The sequence below is a fragment of the Leptonychotes weddellii genome, chromosome 7 (genome assembly GCF_054177405.1).
Source record: "Leptonychotes weddellii isolate Sample4059 chromosome 7, ASM5417740v2, whole genome shotgun sequence".
In the NCBI taxonomy this organism is placed as follows: domain Eukaryota; kingdom Metazoa; phylum Chordata; class Mammalia; order Carnivora; family Phocidae; genus Leptonychotes; species Leptonychotes weddellii.
Window position 1 is genome coordinate 87,900,721 of NC_138375.1, and position 18,138 is coordinate 87,918,858.

The following is an 18,138-nucleotide window of genomic DNA, read 5'->3' on the forward strand; positions in this document are numbered from 1 at the left end:
GTGTGTGTGTGTGTGTGTAAAAAAGAGACCAAAATGTCAAATACTAACCTAACCTAAAATTATCTTACATGTAATGGAAGGACTGTGGGGAGACAGGGTGAATATAAGGAGGTGAAAGGGGGACCATACAAGCTATGGAAAAGTTGAAATATCATTATGCATAGCAGGAAATGAGTGCAGGACACCTGAAACTTAAAAATCAAGAAACAGAAATTCACTTCCAGCATGAGAGAGTGACAAAGTCAACAAATCCTCTCCTCAAAAAATAAAAATTTAAAAAAAGTTGGATAAAAGAAAAACACAACCATTTCAATACCTTGACATATAACTGAGAAACAGTTTTATTCACAAAAACTGAAACTTTGGTTAAGAACAGCATGAGTCTGTAGCATTCTCACCTGGAACTGTTCCCTTCCCTATACTACCCTGGCATGACATTTCAACCACAATAAGGTAAAGCATGAAAATCAGCACCTTCACTGCAGCTGTCAGAAGGGATTCACAGGACCAAATAGGACTTATCCCACAAATGCAAGGTTGGTTTAATATCTAATAATCAATGTAATGCACCATATTAATAAAGGAACAAAACCACATGATTATCTCAACAGACACAGAAAAAGCATCTGGAAAAACACACTACCATTCATGATTAAAAATTCTCAACAAAGTAGAAATAAAGGAGATGATCCTCAAACCAATAAAAGGCAACTATAAAAAACTCTAGCACTAACATCATACTTAATAAGAATGCTCTCCCCCTAAAAAGGAGAACAAAGCCATAAATGTCACTCTTCCTAATTCTACTCCCATTTTACTAGAAGTACAATCAACAAAAGGAAGGAAAGAAAGGTACATTGACCATAGATATCCAGTGTGGAAAGGAAAACACAAAACCTTTTATTTGCATATGACATAATCCTACATACACAGAAAATCTCAAGACTAGACTTTATGAAGGAGTTTAGCAAGGTAGAAGGATACAAGATCAATATGCAAAATCCCATTGTATTTCCAACTACTTACAACAAACAATCCAAAAAAATTAAGAAAATAATTCCACTCTCCCTCTGCTGCTCCCCCTGCTTGTGCTCTCTCACACACTGTCAAATAAATATTAAAAAAAAAAATCTAAATAGACATTTTTCCAAAGACACACAGATGACCAACAGGTAGATGAAAAGGTGCTCAACATCACTAATCATCAGGGAAATGCAAATTAAAGCCACAATCATTTATCACCTCTCACCTGTTAAAATGGCTATTATCAAAAAGATAAGAAATAACAAGTGTTGACAAGGATAAAGAGCTGTGCACTGTTGGTGGGAATGTAAATTGATGCAGCCACTATGGATAACAGTATGGAGGTTCCTCAACAAATTAAAAATATAACTACCATATGATCTAGCAAATCTACTTCAGGCATTTATCCAAAGATAACAGAATCATTATCTGAAACATCTGTAATTCTATGTTCATTGCAGCATTATTCACAACAGCCAAGGTATGGAAACAATCTAAATGGCCAACAATGAAAAGAATGGTTTATATACAATAGAGTACTACTCAGCCTTAGAAGGAAATTCTGCCATTTGGGACTATATGCATGAATTTGAGAGACCATTATGCTAAATGGAATAAGCCAGATAGAGAATGACAAATAATGGTATCACTTCTATGGGTATCTAAAAAAAAAAAAAGTTGAACTCATAGAAACACAGTAGAATGGTGATTGCCAGGGGATGGGGGAAATGGGTAGATACTGATTAAAAGGTATGAACTTTTAGTTATAAAATCAGGAAGGTCTGAGGATCTAATGTAGTGTATAATGACTATAGTTGATAATACTGTACTATATAATTGAAATTTGCTAAGAGGGTAGATCTTTTTTTTTTTTTTTTAATATTTATTTATTTTGACAGCGAGAGACAGACAGTGAGCGAGGGAACACAAGCAGGGGGAGAGGGAGAAGCAGGCTTCCCACTAAGCAGGGAGCCCGATGTGGGACTTGATCCCAGGACCCTGGGATCATGACCTGAGCCGAAGGCAGATGCTTAACAACTGAGCCACTCAGGTGCCCCAAGAGGGTAGATCTTAAGAGTTCTCAACAACAAAAGAAAAAGGTAAATATGTGAGGTGATGGATGTGTTAACCCAAATGTGGGAATTCTCTCATAATGTGTATGACTATCAAATCATCACATTATACAATTTAAGTATAATTTTGCCAATTATACCTCAATAAAGCTAAAAAGAATCAATGTGAAATGAATATATTTTGAAACAAAAAATAAATCAGAGAGAATTCATTGCCAGCAGGCCTATATAAAAATAAATGAACCATAGGGGCACTCGGGTGGCTCAGTTGGTTAGGTGACTGATCCTGATTTCAGCTCCGGTCATGATCTCGGGGATGTGGAACTGAGCCCCGAGTCAGGCTCTGAGCTCAGCAGGGAATCTGCTGGAGATTCTCTCTCTCTCTCTACCTCCCTCAGCCCCTCCTGCTCGCACTTGAGCACGCTCTAATAAATCTTAAAGAGAGAAAAAAAGTAAACTATATTTAAAAAAATAGAACTTATTGATCTAAAAGGCAAAGAAAGAAAAAGGTATATAACAGGTATGTTTTATACAGTAAGCAGTACATATAAATAGAAGGCAGAACTCTGGAAAACAGTATGGAGGTTCCTCAAAAAGTTGAAAATAGAGCTACTCTATGACCCAGCAATTGCACTACTGGGTATTTACCCCAAAGATACAAACATAGTGATCCAAAGGGGCACCTGCACCCCAATGTTTACAGCAGCAATGTCCACAACAGCCAAACTATGGAAAGAGCCCAGATGTCCATCAACAGATGAGTGCATAAAGAAGATGTGGTGTATTACACACACACACACACACACACACACACACACACACACGGAATATTACGCAGCCATCAAAAAATGAAATCTTGCTATTTGCAATGATGTGGATGGAACTAGAGGGTATTATGCTAAATGAAATAAATCAATCAGAGAAAGACAATTATCATATGATCTCACTCATATGTGGAATATAAGAAACAAAACAGAGTATCATAGGGGAAGAGAGGAAAAAATAAAACAAGACGAAACCAGAGAGGGAGACAAACCATAAGAGACTTAATCATAGGAAACAAACTAAGGGATGCTGGAGAGGAGGGAGTAACTGGGTGACAGACATTAAGGAGGGCACAAGATGTAATGAGCACTGATTATTATATAAAACTGATGAATCACAGTCCTGTATCTCTGAAACCAGTAATACATTATAGTTAATTAATTGAATTTAAATTAAAAAAAAAAACTTCAATGACAAAAAAAAAAAACAATTTACGGTAGCCTCTGGAGGAGTGGGAAAGGGGATTCAAGTAAAGGGGCCCTGAGAAATTTTCTTGGGTGAGGTAATAATGTACTGTATCTTGATAGTGTTTGTGAATTCAGATTTTACATTAAAAAAAAAACACACACAAGAACCAAAACTGTAAACAAATACTGAGTTTAGTTACTAATGTCTACAATTTACCCTGTAATGCATCCATATGTTAGTGACAGAATCTAGATGGTGTATATATGGTATTCAATGTAAAATTCTTTCAACTTTGCTATTTTTTTGACATTATTCACAATATAAGAATTATTCCTCTTTAAAAAAATAGAAGGCAGATATAAATCCATGTAAATAAGTAATTATATTAAATATAAACAAAAAACTCCAATTAAAAGACTAGATTGTCATACTAGATTTTTTTTAAGTTTATTTTTATCTCTCAACACAAGGACCTACATACACCCTAGTATAAATTATGATTTCCTCTAGCTCAGACTGAGGCACCAGAGGACAATGAACTAAAAGCAGCAAAAGATGATTTATTACAAGGAACAGTTTTATGGGTCAAAAGTAAATAATAAAACCTAACACAAAAATAAAACATTAATTCCAGCTACCATTTGTTGACAACCTATAAAACCTAGTATTTTGCATATATTATCTCTAATCCTTTTATCAACTCTGCAAATATTATCCCATTTACATTCAACAAACTGAGGCACTAAAGTTTTATACTGCATTTTCCTAGGAGCTCAATGCTTTTAAGCAGAGAAGCCAGGATTCTTACCCTTTTTCAGTATATTTCCAATAAGTAAGCTTTTTCAACAAAACACTACCTCATTAATAATGACCTATTATCTTAAAGTATTTACATAATGCTTAGTCATTTGCGGAAGCATAAAATTAAGATCAAAGTTACTATCTTTTTAAAATATGTAAATGACAAAATGACAAGTCCAGATTTAATTTTGATAGCTATTAAACTTAACTTTTAAAAGCACATATACCTGAAACTTCTCTACACTGACCTTCAGATTCAGATGGAGGGATAACCTTATGAAGGACAAAGTCCTGTAAGTATTACAGTAAAACCAGTTTCTTGGTGGAAAACTAAGATGAGTCATACAGTACAGTATTTTACACAGTTTGAAACCATCTTTTTCATGAACATTCTGATATTTCAATGGTGCCAATAAAAAGAGATCCCCCCCACCAATTTCAGAGAAAAATATTTATCAAAAACTGAAATCCTCAAAAAGTAATCCAAGAAGACTAATTTGAAGATAATTGATCTTATATCTTGAGATATAACACAAGGTATGTCACCAATATTAAATTCCTTTGGAATTCAAATATTCTGGGGGTGTTTGAATACCATCCAATTTTTATATATAAATTTTACTAGCCAAAGCTTCAGAAATGCCTACTTTCAAATCAGTTCTATTATGCATTTCTAAGGGCAAGTACCATGTCTTCTTTGTATCTCCAGCTTAGTATATGGTCATTATTCAATGAGTGATTCATTTAACCTTAGGATACTTCATTATTGTAAAGCAGCTGGAAAATATAAGTTATTTATCTTAATATTTATATCCCCCTGAAAGAATCCAGTGAACTCAATAATGAGCATGCAAATAAAATACTGAAACAGAAACCCAGATGACACTGGAAAACCAACTTCTCATGCATAATAACTAATTAAAAAATGATTATTGCTAAATATTCTACCTTTATCACATTTTAAAATTATGTGTAATTATCATTATGATGTGTTATATGTGATTACTAGATACAATCACTTAAATGTAGATTTAAATTTTCCACTGGGCTTTAAAAGTATTACCAAATACTTTAATTCAATCTAAAAAGGCATTGTATAATTCAGTTAAAACAATTATATTTTTCTTCTCAGATTAGAGTTAAAAAAAGGTTTATTCAGCCATATTATTAAGCAAATTACAACAAATTCTTGATAACAAAATTAATTGTTAACCTTCAAAAAGGAATTTGAATACTGAATTTATTTACTTTTACCCTGTGAGCCAGAGGCAAAAGAGATAAACCACATATGGCAATTAAAAATGCAACTCCAAATGACTAAGGTACGTTTCTATTGCTTTCTAGAAATAAAGGCTTCCTTATATGTCTAGTTATTTTTAGCACTCCACCACAAAGCTAACAGCTACTCTAGAAACTTGAAATTACCACCATACACAAGAAAAAAATAAATTCACTGAACAACTAAAAAAAGAAAAATCTGATCACATTCTCAAACCTAATGCCCCTCTCTAACTTCTGTGCTTGCAATGACTAGTTTATTCTAAAATCAATCCATGCCATGTTTTTCTTACTGCTTACTATTCCTTTTTTTAAATGGGGGGAGGGCAGAGGGAGAGGGAGAGAAAAAAATTTTAAGCAAGCTCCATGCCCAGGGAGTGAGCTGTGAGCTGGAGGCAGGGCTTGATCTCACAACCCTGAGATCATGATCTGAGCCAATATCAAGAGTCAGATGCTTAACCAACTGAGCCACCCAAGGTGCGCCTTATTGCTTACTAGTCTCTTCTTCACTTCTAGGGGGAAACCTGAGAAATAAAATTCAGGAGATATTTAAATAATCTTATAGCAGAAGAGGCAAATATACCATTAGCCAGAGAAGAGTAAAACCTGAAAACTTTTAGGGGCACCTAGGTGGCTGCCTCTCTCCCTCTGCCCTTCCCTCTGCTTGTGCACTCTTGCTCTAAAATAAGTAAGTGAATCTTAGGGCGCCTGGGTGGCTCAGTTGGTTAAAATAAATAAGTGAATCTTAGGGCGCCTGGGTGGCTCAGTTGGTTAAAATAAATAAGTGAATCTTAAACAAAAAAAAACCTGAAAACTTTTATTTTTTTTTTTAAAGATTTTATTTGAGAGAGAGAGAGAGAATGAGAGAGAGAGCATGAGGGGGGGAGGGTCAGAGGGAGAAGCAGACTCCCCCCGAGCAGGGAGCCTGATGTGGCACTCGATCCCGGGACTCCAGAATCATGACCTGAGCCGAAGGCAGTCGCTTAACCAACTGAGCCACCCAGGCGCCCAAACCTGAAAACTTTTAAAAAGCATATTAGCTTCACTGCAGCGTCTGATTAATAACAACTAAATGCTTTCAATAACAACTTCTCTCAAGAAACCCAGGACCCTGACCTAAAAGGTTTTAGCTACCCATTTTCTACTGACTTACAAAGTATGTTCAGAAGCTTGTTTTCATTTCTTAATCATCAGTCTTGAAACAAAATATGAAACACTGCGTATCCTGATTCTTTCCTTTCTCAAAGGCAGTAATCCCTATCAAAACTGATCTAAAATAAAGCATTTATGTGATTAAGTCTATTTAAAGCTATTTAATATCAAGAATCACATCCAATGTATCTGTTTGAGCCATCAATACAGGTTTAACAAACTACCAGATACAGCAGCAGATACAACAGTGGCAATGTGGATGAAAGAAATGCCAAAGTTACATACTGAGAAGGTATAGTAATGAGGTAAAATACTTTAATTTCAACTTTACCCTTAAATATTATTCCTCTCAGTTCTGCTCTGAACAGGGAAACCCAGATAATTAACACATTTGGGATAAACTCTAAAGGACTGAGATGCAGCTAAGAACTTAGCCTTACAGATTAATAATGACAGAAGTAAAAATGTTCCACAAAGCATTTTTATTTCAACTGGCAAAGAAAGGAAATAAAAGGAAGCAAGTGACTTCAAGTAATAAAAGGCAGAAAGCTGGTTTTTGGTAGTTTGTTTTGGCTACATTAGTCATAGAAGGTTTAAAATCCAAAGTCATTAGTCTCGTGTCACTTTTTTTTTTTAAAGATTTTATTTATTTATTTATTTATTTATTTATTTATTTATTTATTTATTTAAAAAGAGAGCATGTGAGAGAGAGAGTGCGCACCCACGAGCAGGGGGAGGGGGAGGGGTAGATGCAGAGAGAGAAGCAGGCTCCCCACCCAGCAGGTAGCCCAATGTAGAGCTCGATCCCACGATCCCAAGATCATGACCTGAGCTGAAGACAGACACTTAACCAACTGAGCGACCCAGGCACCTCCTCATGTCACTTTTAAAGTCTCAAAAACAACCCTATTCCTACCCACCGGCATCATTACAAATATATTAGTAACATGATGGAAGTAGGCAGGCAGAAGCCAAAGCCAAGTGTCAAAAAATTAAAAAACCTTGTGAGCCAGGCTTAGATAACAAGGAAAAGAGCAGCAGTAATTCTCTTCCTAGGTCATGGAAAGAGTAAATAGGTCCTTTTTATTCCTCTCCAAGCCACATACAAAGGAGGCACCTCTCCCCATTCCTTGATAACTAACCTCCATATTCTAATATATCCAAAGATTCTTTCCTCCTTTTCCTCCTTCCATCCATTTTCTTCCCTTCATTCCAATTCTAACCAATTTAGTTTTGTTGAATGACCCCTTTTCTCCCCCAAATTCCCTCATCTTGTTCCTTTTCCTTCTGGGTTTTTTTTTTTTTTAATCTGTTTACATATCTGGGTTTCTAATTCCACAATGAAGGAATATACACTGTGGTTAATCAAAGAAATTCTATGTTGAAATGGAAAAAACAACAATAACAACTGAATGTGGCCCTCTAATTTTCCCAATATAACATCTGCACAATACATACCTGTTTCCTAGTAATGCTGCCCCCCTCACTCATGAGAGCTGAAAAAAGTTCATTACTCACAAACAAGTTTACTCAAAAATAAGTTGATAACTGTTGAATATATGGAGTCATAGAGAACTATTATCTAAATCAGCACTTCCCAACATTTATTTCTTAAAGCAATAGTTCAACAAGGTGTTCCACAATAAAATAATGGTTTCATAGTCAAATCACAAATCACACTAGACTCTTAAAAGAATCTAAGAAATCCTGAAGTGAAGAAATTTAACTTTATTATCCAGCTTTTCCCAAACCTAAGTTAATGAGTCCCTTTTTTGACAACATTTATTAATACCTCACAGAACATGCATTTAGGAAATATTAATCCTAACCACTGATTAAAATATATCATGCAAAATATTATAAACTTATAATCTTAATGGTTCTCAAATGTGAGAACTTTTGAAAAGCTAAAAATGAATTTACATAGAAAATAATTACCTTGCTAGGTAAAAATGACTCACTTCAAATATCATAGGTATACTGACCTTACTGAGGTTCATTTAAGAATTAGACTTTATTCACCATTTGTGATTTTTTTTTTGAAAGGGAATGAAGAGCAAAATTTTCTTTAATGTCAAGTGTATGATATGAAATATAATATTCTACAAATATTAAGATATAAGACTATTGTCATTTCTCTATTTTCATGTTTGATCTTCTCAAGTGGGAGAAAAGAATGAGATTTTGTGACTTACAAAACCTAATTACTACAAAGGCATGTTACATATGAATTTATCAGAATATATGTTACACAATAATAAAAAATTTTAGTGAAAATGTGTCAATTTTCCCCTTAAGGTTAATTACCAATTATTTACTTCACAGGTTTTAAAGAGTATATTTCAAAGTACACACATTTTACCTGAAAGCTCCGTAAAGTGGTCTGTACCAACAGACAAATGAACAAGGAGTAAAAAGCAAGAACCACAGGATACTCAATCCAAAATCAACCCCTCTTGTAGGATCAACACAAAACCAAGCCAAGCATCCGAAGATATTTAGAAAGAGTGTTACAGCGTGGACTGTGGAATCAAAAAACAAAATAGAAATGTTTACATTCAATTTATGAATTCATTCAACAAAAATTGTAAATGAAAAAATTCTTCCTTAGAGCAAATGTATTCCACCCCTTGTTTCCAGTTAGGATCTTTCAAAAAACATTGCTGTTTCTTACACATTTGATTTGAAAACAGTATATACAGGAAAAAGAGTCCTAATATATGTACTGTTTGGGAACAATTCTTCTGGCCCTCTCCTAATGGACAATTACCAGAGAAGCACTGCCTTAAGGGATTCTTCCTTGAGAAGGAAACACGTGATATGCCTCCTGATCCAAGGCCCAGCCAGGGAAAGAACCAGGACTTTGGAGGAGAAAGATCCTACACTCTGAATTACATTTTTACAGAGTAGGCCAGCAGACTCCTCCCAGAGTAGACTATACAAGGAGAAGAAAACTGGAGAAGTGCCCTGTACAATCTCACTGTAACATTTTTAAGCAATTAATTAGAATCACTGAACTAAAAATACCAATACAGTAGCAATTTCAGGGACTGTATAGTCAATCTCTCAGGATTATTCATCTTCATAGTGTTATCATTTTTTAAAGTGCTGGGATAAATATGGTGTTTTGGTAAAGGATTAAACTTACTTTTAAAGAAAGGAAATAATGAATTTCAGCTGCTGTGGCAGACCTTTCTTTTAATTAACACAGTTAATGGAAAACTCTTCATATGTTGTTAATAATTACATATCCAGAAAGACCTAAAACAAAAAATCTGAGTACCATCTAACTATACTTTGATCCTAAAGAACTACATTTACCCATTATAATTAATAACTTTTTATTGGATTTTTAAAAAGTTTATTCACAGGCTGAATTAAAAGAAATATTTTTTTTCAAAAGTTAAAATAATGTTCATTGTAAATTAATACAAGAAAAATATACCAACAAACTACTACTTGAATTAAAAATAAATGAAAAACCTAGTAAATCCAAATACAAAAATCTCAACTTACCTTAAAAACTTTAAAATCTTTTCAACTTACTAAATAAAAATAGTAATTAACAAAATAAGATAAAGACATACATTATAGGGTGCCTTTAAATTTGCTTTAATGACTAGCTAAATATACAAACTCTAGAGTAAGAAAAGGGCACCAGAAGAAGAGTGAAAACACCTGGGTTATAGAGACATACTACTGAGCTAATCAACCTCTACATTTCAATTTTTCAGCTATAGAAATACAGGAGCTCTTCCATGTTTAAAACTCCATACCATTCTATTACACAAAGAAGACTCTTTCTTATTAACTTTGTTACCATTAGGATTTCTAACTCTCACAAAAGCTAGCTTACTAATAAATTTACTCACAATCTTCTGTCTCAAAATAAAAGTTTTTGTCAATGGCTTAAAAACAGATTTCAAAAGACCATGAAATACAAAGTTATTATTTTTTAACATTAAATATCATCCAACTGCCTAAAAAAGTTTTATATATTCACATTACAATTCAAATTTCAGCCTTAAGAGAATTTTTAAAGGTTTATCTCCTAATTTGCCTAAGAAAATATGGATATGTGTATTTAAATTTCATTAAAAATTCTTCCAATTATTGATAAAAATTTCAATTTAATTTTGTGTAATCTATTAAAATTTCTTTCTAAATGTTTTCAGAGTAACCAAAAACCACGATCAACAAGTCATTTATTTGTACCCCAAAGAAAAGTAAAATGTCCAGGCCTACATACTAAACAATCAGTCCACTTATACACAAATCAAAAAATATATAGAAAGGCAAGGTAATGTGAAACACATGATTCTATGTTGCTAATTTCAACCCTTTCCAATCCACTTGGTGGATTCTAGGTGTACATATAACACTAAAGAAACTTTTAGGATATTTTGTTTACATGATTTGTAAGTTTTTAAGTTGAGTGATTCAACTTCATAGAAAATTTCCATATGCTTTATTAAGCACTTAAATCTGTTATTAGTGGACCTAAATTTGCAACTATCACTACAATATTCTTCTTGATAAGCTCTGCATTATAACACAGACACCTAACATAAACAGATTTTAAACAGTATAATTATCTTCTTCACTAATTGATCTTTAAATGGCTTGTTTTCCCTTTTTTTTTAAGAATATACTCAAAGAGGTTAAGATTCATTTCACAGTGATAGTTCTAATTGCTTCAGTTCCTTTATAGAGTAAAATATTTATTTCAAGTAAGGTACCTTTGAAAGTATATCTTCATCTTATTTGGGTTTAAAACATAGATTACTTCTTCATTTTGGTACTTTGTAGGTTGTACAACATGGAAATCTAGACTCTGGGCTCTGGAGTCAAGCTATCCAACTCCAATCTAACTGTTATGTAGTCTTGAACAAGTTACTCCAATTCTCTAAGCTTTGGTTTCCTTATCTTAGGTAATATAATACCTGCTTTATAGTGTAGTTAGGAGTTAATAACATCATGTATATAAAGTGATTAGTACTATGCCTGGCACAAATAAATCCTCAATAAATACTCTCTTTCTTTAGAATTATTACTACAGTATGAAAGCACTCGTCAACTCTGAAATCATTAACAGGCAGACACTTCTTGAAAGTGACTTATTAAAAGAAGTGAAATTTAGAAACATCACTGAGCTGGTACTAGATCTTACTTTATTCCAGGTAATGCTTCCTTAAATACTGAGACCTCTTTAAATACTTTAAATAGGAGATCTGTCAACAGGATTTAGAAAAACTATATTCTAAAAACCACAGAAAGTTATATATTTATAAAACAAAACAGACCTATTTTGAAACAATTAGTACTAGTAAAGTACCATTCAATTAAAATTAATCACCTTTCCCATTCAACCTCTATTTACTAAATTCCTTATAGAATTTTCTTCCAGCCCCCTATCTCCCCCATCCAAAATATGTTTTTCCACTAGATCAAAGAACTTATACTTAAAATGCTAGGCCAGGTCTGCCCATTAAAAAATAATTGTTATATACTGCATATATTATATATTGATTAAATAAAATATATGGGTTGTTTACATGACATATATAAAATCAAAACCTTTAATGTTAAAAGTATATAATACTGCCTACACTGGAGATTTAGCAAGATACTAGCTCAACAACAAAATCTCAAAGAAAAACTAAAGAGTTAAGAATGTACTATCCATAAGGAATTACTACTCACATTCCAAAGTAACTTCACATACGAAGAATGCTCTAAAAAGATTTTGAGGAAAACTGTCTCATTTATTTAGGAAGGGAAAAAACGGCTCCCCAATTATACAGTAACACACATAAATTTCCTCCATCAAGAATGTACACTACAAAATCTCCATTAAACCCAGCAGTTATGCAGGTAAGAAGTCATGACAGCTACACCTCTCCTACTAACATAATAACATTAAAAGGGGCTGAGACTACTGTTTGGAATAAAAGTGAAACAGAATAAGTGGAAATTCTGTGTACCTAGAACAAACTGTTAACAGCTTGACATTTTACTTTAGTTATTACATGAGCTGTAATTATACTCAACACAACGTAAGCACCACAGCCTAAATATATGTCCTAATGTTCTATTTAGTAAAATATCCTACATTAACTAGGACTTCCAATAATAAAAGTACTTAACAACCCCTTGAAAATGAAAAGTAAATTGTGCTCAAAGCTCTAAGAAAAATTATAGTAATATTTTATGGCCCTTTTAAAAAGTCATAATGCTTTAAACAGCCTTCATTTAGTATAATTTTTTCAAAACAAGTATTACCTAGATAGTATTTTACAACTATTCCTTTTTCCTCAAAAAAATACTATATATGTGACAGAGAAGTCCTTTCCTCAAAAGAATGCCAGTTTTCATATATGCTTTCCTCAGTTTAGATTGTCACATACAGTATAATTTTGCAATACCGAAATATGTTTCACTCTGAAAATTAAGAGCTATACCAAAAAACCTATCTGTGATACTATCCTTAATATCTGAATTCCAAAAAGGGTGTTTATTTTTGACAATAAAACATAAACTCTGTTGAATATACAATTTATTTTATACTCACACATCCACAAGTAGTACATAATCTTTACTGTCTTCTGGAATTCTACAGGAATGTCTACAGAAAAATCCTGATAAAAACAAGGTCCCACAGGAAAATTGCCAGGGAGAGGTGGCCAATTATTTTTTCTGCCTGCAAATTTAAAAAAAAAAATTATATTAGGACCAAGATGTGCTATTCTTATTTTTGGTTTCATAATAAAGAACATTATTTGTTCTTTTAATAGATGTTTTATAAATTGAATGCTGCATCTCTACATTCCTATATTTGTACAGCTTTGAAAGCCAAGCTTTGCATTTTTAAAAATTTTCCCAAAGGGGGCGCCTGGATGACTCAGTCGTTAAGTGTCTGCCTTAGGCTCAGGTTATAATCCCAGAGTCCTGGGATCAAGCCCCACATCTGATTCCCTGCTCCGCAGGAAGCCTGCTTCTCCCTCTCCCACTCCCCCTGCTTGTGTTCCCTTTCTCTGTCAAATAAATAAATCAAATCTTTAAAAAAAAAATTTTTTTTCCCAAAGTAGGGGCACATGGCTGGCTCAGTCAATAGAGCATGTGACTGTTGGATCTAGTGCTGTGGGTTCAAGTCCTGCATTGGGTGTAGAGATTACTTAAAAATAAATCTTAAAAAAAATGTTTTTTCCCCAGAGTTTCACTTTAGAAAACATTAGATGGTAAAATATTTTTCCAGTGTCATGTAATGTTTAGCAGGAACCATTTATGTACAGTTGATACAAGAAACAAAAAAAGAGCACAAAGACATACCCTGTGACTCTACCCTAAAAACAGACTTCTTTCTCAAAGTCCCAAGAGTCTGGCTGTCATGTGAAGGTCATGCAGTTTTTAAATATCTACGATTTCCTCTTCAGCATCTTAAGTCTTTGAATATAATTCCTAGCCCATGTGGAGAGGGAAGACCAGCTTCTGAATCTTTTGAGTTTTCTACTGTTAACTCCATAAAGAAACACACAGTTAACTAATACCAAAGAATCAAATCTGGAAATCCCAAAGTCTGAAAAAATAATATTCAAAATATCCATGTAAGAAAACCATAAAACTAGGAGAAAATATGAAACAGGAGAAGGAAGCTAAGGAATTATAATACCTTCAAAAACCTAGAGGAAAAATAAATTCAAACTATGAGGAGGGAAAATGTGTCTTTATAAAGAAATGAAACAGAAAATAGGGCTTGGGAAGTGGTGGGAGCAATAAAAACACTAAAATTAAAGCAAGAAGTCTAAACATTAAAAACAGAAGGTAAACACAACACCTAAAGGCCACTTCTCATTTTAGAAATTATATGCCACAATTTTTGAAAATTCAATTTTATGTACTTCATACAGGGGAGAAAATTTTACTGGAAAACAAGAATGACCTATGTCTGATTCTTCCCAACATGTCTGCGCTATTTATAATTCTTTCCAAATTTCATATTCATTTCTCATACAAGTCTCATACTATTTGAGAAGAGCAGAGAATAGCAAAGTAAGAACTAGAATCTGAAAACAGAAGTGCCTAGCAATTTTTTGGCTAGAGGGCGTTGGGTACCTTAAACTCTTGAAGACTTGGTAAAAGCTGAAGACATCTATAAAATCTTACGTTTCTTAATAAATTTAAGAGTAGAAATAACAAGAGAATAATAACTATACCACCCTTCAGGGAATTATAATTAAATGAGTTAATAGATAATAAGTACTTACATGTGTAACATACTACAAAGTTAACTCTTAATTTCTCACTCTTCATTACTATCTTTACTAAAATATCTCCCATAGAAATAACTTATATTAGTCAATACTAAGGATATAGGACAGATTTTATTACAGGTATTTCAGAAACACTGATCTCAAATAAATCCTTAGTTTCTCCTTTGACAGATGTTGTCTCTGATGTCACAAGCCAACAAAATGGCCAAGGATGAATGTGTCTTCACAAGGCCCTAGGCTTACACACTTTTTTTTAATAGTCTTTGAACATATAAATTTCATTTTTAGTTTTTATTTAAATTCCTTAGTTAACATACAGTCTAATACTAGTTTCAGGGGTACATTATAGTGGTTCAACACTTCTATACAATACCTGATGCTCATCACAGCAAGTGCCCTCCTTAACCCCCAACCCCACCCACCTCCCCTCTGGTAACCATCAGTTTGTTCTCTACAGTTGTTGTTGGTTTGCCTCTCTTTTTCCCCCTATGATTGTTGGTTTTGTTTCTTAAACTCCACATATGAGTGAAGTCATATGGTGTTTGTTTTTCTCCGACTTAGGCTTACACAATCTAAGATAAGGAAGAAATAGTTCAGTATATTATTGCTGACCTAGCTCTGTCACTCCATCACTATCCTAGACATAGTAACAATGATTTATCTAGCTCTTTAACCCCTTAGCCAGACACTGCTATCTTTCTCTAAGATAACGCCCTTGAAGTGGCCTTTGGTAGTCACAGTCTAAATGGATTTCATAGCAAATGATCAATTCAGTACTTATTTCTTTGGTATCATTGAGAAACCCGAGGCTTCCCAAAGTCATGCCACACATTTTTTTAATATGATTTGACAGGCATGTTATACTTCTGAAGACAGGGCACATAATTAGAAACAGGGCTAAATAAACAAAAAAGTAAGAGTCAAATTTAGGGCACACTCTTAAAGCTTCAATAGACTCAAAGAGGGCCCAAGTGCAGAATCAAAGGCTCCTGGCCAAACCCCAAAATTATCATGTTCACATTCACTTTCTGTGTGATAAGGCTAACACTGTTATAATCTATCGAAAGACTATGCAAATCAGCCAAGATCAGAGAGCTACAGAGTAACAAGTAGGAAATCTCCTGTCTGATCTTGCTAGAACAGGAAAAAATGGCATGGCTTTATCCATAAACCAAATGACTTAGAGCTAGCACAGGCATAATTTAAAGTGTTTAAGTTATTTTTATTTCAAACTTCTTTGGATACTACCATGTTGACTGAGATTTTGCATTTCTCGTTCTCGACGATCTAATTCTGCTGCTTTTCTTTCTAGTTCTTCTTGGCGTTTAAGAAGCTCAGCTTGGGCCAAAGCATGTTCCTTAAACAAACAAACAAAACATCAGTGAATGAATAGGTTGTCAGAGTTAGAAAATCTTGTAACACGACTATGCTCTTTACTCTCTCTCTCCCTCTACAATGCCAGAAACTTTTTTTTAAGTTTATTTACTTTTTAGTCATCTCTACACCCAATGTGAGGCTTAAACTCAGGACCCCAAGATCAAGAGTCATACAATGTCAGAATCTTAATTCAAATGCTCTGCCAAAATACAGGAATTCAGGGGCGCCTGGGTGGCTCAGTTGGTCATGGGGCTCCCTGCTCAGTGGGGAGCCTGCTTCTCCCTCTCCTCCCCACTCGTGATCTCTCTATCTCTGTTGCTATCTCTGTCTCTCTCTCTCAAATAAATAAATAAAATCTTAAAAAAAAAAATACAGGAATTCACTCTAGGTTACATCTTCAGAAGACATGGAGATACTTGACTGATTTTTGTTTGTTTTTAAGATTTTATTCATTTATTTTTCAAAGAGAGAGAAAGAGCACAAGCAGGGGGAGCAGCAGGCAGAGGGAGAAGCAGGCTCCCCACAGAGCAGGGAGGCTGATGCGGGGCTTGATCCCAGGACCCTGTGATCATGACCTGAGCTGAAGGCAGATGTTTAACTGACTGAGCCACCTAGGAATCCCTGATTTTGGTTTTTTTGGTTATGAAAACCATCAGTGAGAAGACTGGGCACATTTAGAACAGGACAAAATTCTCTCAGTAAGGGTAGTTAGAGTCCTAATTGGGAAAATAAAATTAAGGTGACCTCTGTGCCTAAATGAGAATGAAGAACAAAGGGAACAATTGAGGCAAAACAGACAAAGTGAGAAAATGACAACTGAACTGCCTCTTCAGAATTGGTTTGAATGGTGCCTAAGGTTTCCAATGCAAGAATATACAATATCTTCTATTTTAGAAGACAATGAGATGAAAGAAGGATATGATTCAGAAATTCTGGTTTGTAACTCCATCTGCCTTTATGTAATACAAGGCATCCTATTCATCTCCTTTATTCTCATATTTTTACCACCTGCTACTTCCTACCACTGTCCTTTGCTTAGCCATTACAACTCTTTTCCAATAGTTTATATTATCTTATCATTGGTACTATAATAGCATTGTGCATTAAAGAGTAAACCCAACAAAAGGCAACAAAAATTTCCCTAAAGAAATTGTTCCTCAAGAGGATATATGAATTCAGTAAAACTGCTAATAACAGTATAAAGTAAATATTATAAGCTGAAAAAGAACTGTATTATAGGGTTGACAAACTAGCTAACCCAGACTCAAAAGTAAGTTAAAAATTAAATAAAGCAGGGGTGCCTGGGTGGCTCAGCTGTTAAGCGTCTGCCTTCAGCTCAGGTCATGATCCCAGAGTCCTGGGATCGAGCCCCGCATCAGGCTCCCTGCTCCGTGGGAAGCCTGCTTCTCCCTCTCCCACTCCCCCTGCTTGTGTTCCCTCTCTCACTGTGTCTCTGTCAAATAAATAAATATATAAAATCTTAAAAAAAAATTAAATAAGGCAAAAAAAAAAAAAGTAAGGCAACATATAAAGAATTCTTCTATTCTGAAGATGTTATTGATACTGTAATTTCCAATACAAATTTACACACATAATATGAACTAACCTTTGCAATCTGTGTATAAGCTGGATGTTCCTCTGTTGGTTTCATTATTGCTGGTTGTGTACTGGGTACATTAGGCATTTTCACAGTGCCTGGTGGAGGCTAGGAAGATTAAGAAAAGGACAAATTATGTAACACAGAGATCCAATTTTAACTTCTTTCAAAAGGCCTAACCCTAACAAAAAGCAAAACGCCAGGAACGCTCTTCCTCCTCTAGTGTGTAGTAAAGTGCTGCTTCAGCTCTCCATCTCCATTTTCTCAAACTCACTCATTCCTCAACCCTCCAACTGGCTGCCACCTCTACCACTACACCACACACACTCTCCTC

At 34.3% G+C, this 18,138-nt stretch overlaps 1 protein-coding gene across 1 annotated transcript in view; it reads right to left on the minus strand.

The window, feature by feature from the left end:
- SCAMP1 (secretory carrier membrane protein 1) overlaps positions 1–18,138 on the minus strand; it is a 114,888-nt gene that overhangs the window by 40,926 nt on the left and 55,824 nt on the right. The window contains exons 3-6 of the mRNA XM_006738033.3: positions 17,814–17,912; positions 16,079–16,187; positions 13,132–13,260; positions 8,923–9,082 (exon numbers count right to left, since the gene is read on the minus strand). Of these exons, the coding sequence (XP_006738096.1) occupies positions 8,923–9,082; positions 13,132–13,260; positions 16,079–16,187; positions 17,814–17,912 (497 nt within the window). The remainder of the gene's footprint in view (positions 1–8,922; positions 9,083–13,131; positions 13,261–16,078; positions 16,188–17,813; positions 17,913–18,138) is intronic.